General features: G+C 36.9%; 1 protein-coding gene across 1 annotated transcript; it reads left to right on the forward strand.

Annotated features, from left to right (window-relative positions):
• The first annotated feature begins 2062 nt into the window (after positions 1-2062).
• Positions 2063-3051, forward strand: LOC141405337 (dnaJ homolog subfamily C member 30, mitochondrial-like). Its single transcript, XM_073989555.1, has 2 exons — positions 2063-2422; positions 2486-3051. The coding sequence occupies exons 1-2, from the start codon at positions 2134-2136 to the stop codon at positions 2887-2889; spliced, it is 693 nt and encodes a 230-aa protein (XP_073845656.1). The 5' UTR covers positions 2063-2133; the 3' UTR covers positions 2890-3051.
• Positions 3052-4862: the final 1811 nt, after the last annotated feature.

Below are 4862 nucleotides of genomic sequence, written 5' to 3' on the forward strand. Positions count from 1 at the left end.
GGAAAATTTCATGGAATGGTATAAGAAACGAAATTTATGAAGGATTTATTCCAGAAGAATCCAATGTCAACTGGATCGTTAAATTCGGTTAAATACGTACAAAACCCATAAAAGAAAAAATGTTCGTTCTCTATTCGTTGTTCGACCCATAACTACGAATAAATTACTTATTTCCCCACACAAAGTTCTATGAACGAACGACGATTTTTATACGTTGTTCGATTAGAAATACTCTCTGAACGACGAATAAGTATGTCCCATCCCTAACAAATGAGAGAATTTATCGAAAAAATTAATTATGACATGTCTAAATTCAAAATTGAAAAATTTGTTGAAAACACAAACATTTTTAGAAAAAAGGAAAAAGATGAATGAAAATTAATGAACTAAACATTTTATATAGATGCAGAAGGAAGATGGTTGTGTTTCCTTCTTAATTCCACGCACATTTCTTGTCCATTAGTTCAGAATCGCGTAAAATATCAGAAACAAAAAGGAAACAAATAACTGAAAGTCTGTATACACAAATATTGTTTTGACATGTCTCTTTCTTTAATTTTGAAAATAGGAACATATAAAAATATATTGAAAATACAAAATTATTCAGAATTTATGGAAAAAATGAATGAAATGTGTGTAGTTAAATATAGAAGATACATTTGAAGGAGAGTCTATTGTTTTTCCTATTCATTTAATGTATATTTTATGTATTTTCTGTTCAAATTTTCGTGAAAACAAGGAAACCAAAATGAAGGAAGTTTTGTTTATGTTTCTGTTAATTACGAATGGTGTCATGGAAACGGGTTAATTCGTGTACGTCGTTCGACAGGCGAACAACGTAATTGAAACGCTCGTGTGAACATGACATAACCATATCGTAAAATTACATTTAGTCTGTTCCTTTATTTTTCAAAATGGTAAAACTGGCAAAAGTAGCAAAAGTTGTAATCTACTTCCATATGAATTGTATGGTGTCTGAAGTAAAGGAACGCTTTTCGAGTAAAAAGTTGTAAAACTTGAAGATTCTTGCACGTAAAGGAACAGGGCTATAGTTTCATGCATGGTTGTATTTGACAGCTCAAGGACGGATTTTTCAAATGAGATTACCTTCTTATTCTGCCATGAGTACCCATAAAGATGCAATAAAAATGCAAGTCATTGCGAAATACCCCAGAATAAATAAAATTCATTTATTATTTGTGTAAAACAATAATACAAGGAACTTTATTATATAAACACAAATTAAAAAAAGTTTCCATTAAATTAAGTCACATTTGAGTTTACTTTCTCCGTTCTCCAATTAATTCAAGCGCATCTGATTTTGCTTCATCAGCCTAAAGGTTTTTTATGTTGACTTCACATCACTAGTTCAGCATTCGACATGGACTCCACTCCATTAAAAAATTCCGCCTCGTGAATTACCGCAAAAATGCTCGCAAATTAAGTTTTTATTTCTTTATTTTTTAACAAATTCTTAGAAATGTATACACTCACTCTTATTTTTAGAATAAATGATTTCGCCAGCGGTGGGTAGGGATCAACCAACTGTTTTTTTTTGTAGGGATATCTAAAGCAACTGCTTATTAATTGTATAGAACGGAGTGCATTTTTTATAATTCCGTGTGGACTGCATCGAGGGATGTTGTGAAATCATAACTCCACATGCACAAATTCCAAAATTTTTTGCTGGGTAATTACGCGTTGAAATTACGGGCATAAAAAAATTTGCAAACTGTCGGTAAAGGAAATTTGTTCCAAAGTTGTTAACATAACTCTGAATGGCCGACCTTCTATAGGCCTTGCTTGTAGTGATTAAACTGCATCCGCGGATGCAAACATTTTGCTGGGTTGGAATGTCAATTTGTAAATGGATGAAGCCAATTTGAATAGTTGCCATGCCTCCTAATGCACGTTTTTATCATATGTTATCAGGGATGCTCACAAGATGCAAAATTGTGTATTTGGTTGGTAAGCAACATTTTGTATTTCTAAACAATTTTGCGCTTAAGAAATAGAGAGTAAGTGTACATTTGTTATCACGGGAACAGATAATCTTCGCATTCATGCTAGTGATATAATAACAACAACAAAACACAGGGCAAACATAAACTTGCGTTGGACAATGTTTATACCATGTCCACTACTAAAATACTTTGCCCACGATTCCTACGGAATATTTTACTTGTAAAATATACAAGGAACATATCAACAGGTAGTGTTAATTATTCGACTCACTATGATGTCTTGGGAATATCACCAAAAGCTACTCAAGGCGAAGTAAAGGCGGCGTATTATAAACTATCAATGCAGTATCATCCAGATAAAAACCAGGGAAGTGAAACAGCAGCTCTAAAATTCAGGGAAATTACACAAGCCTATGAGATTTTAGGAAATTTCAGACTAAGAAAACTGTATGATAAAGGTATGGCTTTAATGAATATGAGTATCTGTAATTTTGTTATGTGGTCCTTATTCCATCTTTTAGGTATTCTTCACACAGCCGGACCACAATATGCCCAGAGGGCAAATGAAGCGCCTGAGCCAGATGATGCTACAACGAGATTCTACAAATCACGCTTTAGAAAATCCAAAGTCGCCGATAGTAAGGGGCGTACACAAATGTATGATTTTGATGAATGGACCCGCCAACATTATGGTGATTCCTTTGAACGACGTAGAACAGCTAAAGAAAAATATGATTACAATAAGGAACGGGAAAAGGATGATCTTTTGATAATGCAGAAGGAAATAGTGCTGTTATGCATTGCGATATTCTCAGTTTTGGCGTATTGGAAAGTTTATTCGGAATCTTCATACGATTTGCCTAAAGAGAGGGCTACACGCATGGCAGAAGGAAAAACTAAAAATGAAAAAGATAGTACAATATAGTAACTACTGTTTATGTTTCTAGTCAAATTTGTTTAAATAATTTATTATGAAATGTCGATATGTGATACGTGTGATAAAGTGATGGCGGTGTATATTTTTAAAGATAAACTATTTTCCAATAAAGTGTGTTAAAAGGATGAAATAGCAATACAACAAAAGAAATTACGTAGCTTTCCCTTTAACTATTAAACATATCTTCTCCACTTATTACTGATAGCCAATACATATGTATGTTTTTAGGCGGAAAATTATTACTTTCCACATGCAGACCTAGGCAGTCCAAATTATTGCTCTGTTCCAGAGTGTGTTAGGACATTTTTTTTATGGATAATAAAAAATAAATAAAGTGACAAAAAGTGTATTTCATGAAAATGAATTTTCAAGGTTTCATCCAACATCAAAGGATGTTGGGCGAATACATTGTTTCGCTATATTTTGAAATGAGCAAAATTGCTCAAAAAAGTGTAACCAGGAAAAAGTTCCATACGATAGGGAAAAATTTCCATATGAAATGAATAGCATATGCATATTGCATACCTCAGGTGTGCGGTATGCAATAAAAAAATTTGATTTACTATATCGTCAAATTAGAATAGATATGGGTGTAGAATCAAAGAGGGATTTGTTGTTGTTGTTGTAACAGTGTTTTATTATGTTTGTATGTTCGTTCTCCTGTTCAATCTGGCTCTGGGCCTATCTCCAGTTCCAGGAAGTTGGCTACTTCGATGGGATGTAACCACAGATCCACTGGAGTCAGATGAGTAGGCTTGGCGGGGCAGTTGAATAGGTGCTTAGTTTCGTGCGGGCCTATGCCTCATACTGGGCAGATGTCTTGCACGGCGCGATCGATTCCCGCCCAATAGGAATTCAGGCGACTGCAATATCATGAGCGTAATTGAGACAAAACTACTATGATTTGTCGTGGCAGCTGACGCTCTTCAGGTGCGATAAATGGGGGATGTGCTCCGATGACTGCATTCACACAATAATTGCTTATGGTCTTAGCAACTGTGTCCGTGTAAATGCTGTTCAAACCTGCCTGATATGCCTGTTGATCTAGAGTTTCTCTCCTATATTGTTGGACCGTCGTCTCTAGAGCATGAATATCCTTCTTGACATGCCTGGGTGTATCGGTGGCCAGCAGGTGGTGATTGGGATGGCTCTCACGGTAACACCCGAGCAAGTACTGCAACGATAGCATCTCATTATGTTGTCGTACTGGAAGAATCTTTGCCTCCTCATGTAGATGGTACACTGTAGATTTGAGGAGGCACCCTGTTCCTGTTCTCAGGGCAGCGTTCTGACAAATTTGAATCTTATCCTACTGTGTGTCACATAAATTCGGGGAACAAACTGGCGCCGCATAGCTTACCACAGACCGACCTATCGCTTTATACATGGTCAACAAAGTTTCTTTATCTGCATCCCAAGTGCTGCCGGCTAGGGACTTGAGGACCTTGTTCCTAAATTTCAGTTTATCGCAGATAGCTGTGGCATGTGCGGACGACCTGAATGTAGTGTCGAATGTGACCCCTAAAAGTTTAGGGCAGTTTGTGGTCGGAATTCTGCTACCGTCGACCACGACATTCAACTCACGTCCAAACTGCGCTGTCCATGTGGTGAACAGAGTGGCTGTAGATTTTGTGGCGGAAATGTGCATATTCCTCGAATGAAAAAGGGTGGTAAGATCGGTTAAATAGTTGTTCAGTCTCTCACATATGTCATCAGGTTGGTATCCGACGCCAGGATCGTGCAATCATCCGCATACGTTACGATCTCAATGCCGTCTGGAGGGGCGGAATACAGGAGAGGTAGAAGTTAAACAATTCTGGAGATATCTCCACCTTGGGGAACTGTTTCCCTGTTTAACTCTCTTGTTCCTGAATTCCACGTACGACTGGCGTCCACACATATACATAATTGACTATCTAACGTTTCAAGCTTGGCCGGAGGGTTGTCTGCTCAATGTCCTC

Source organism: Musca autumnalis, unplaced genomic scaffold, assembly GCF_047663935.1.
Source record: "Musca autumnalis isolate F117 unplaced genomic scaffold, ASM4766393v1 scaffold_5, whole genome shotgun sequence".
Lineage (NCBI taxonomy): Eukaryota > Metazoa > Arthropoda > Insecta > Diptera > Muscidae > Musca > Musca autumnalis.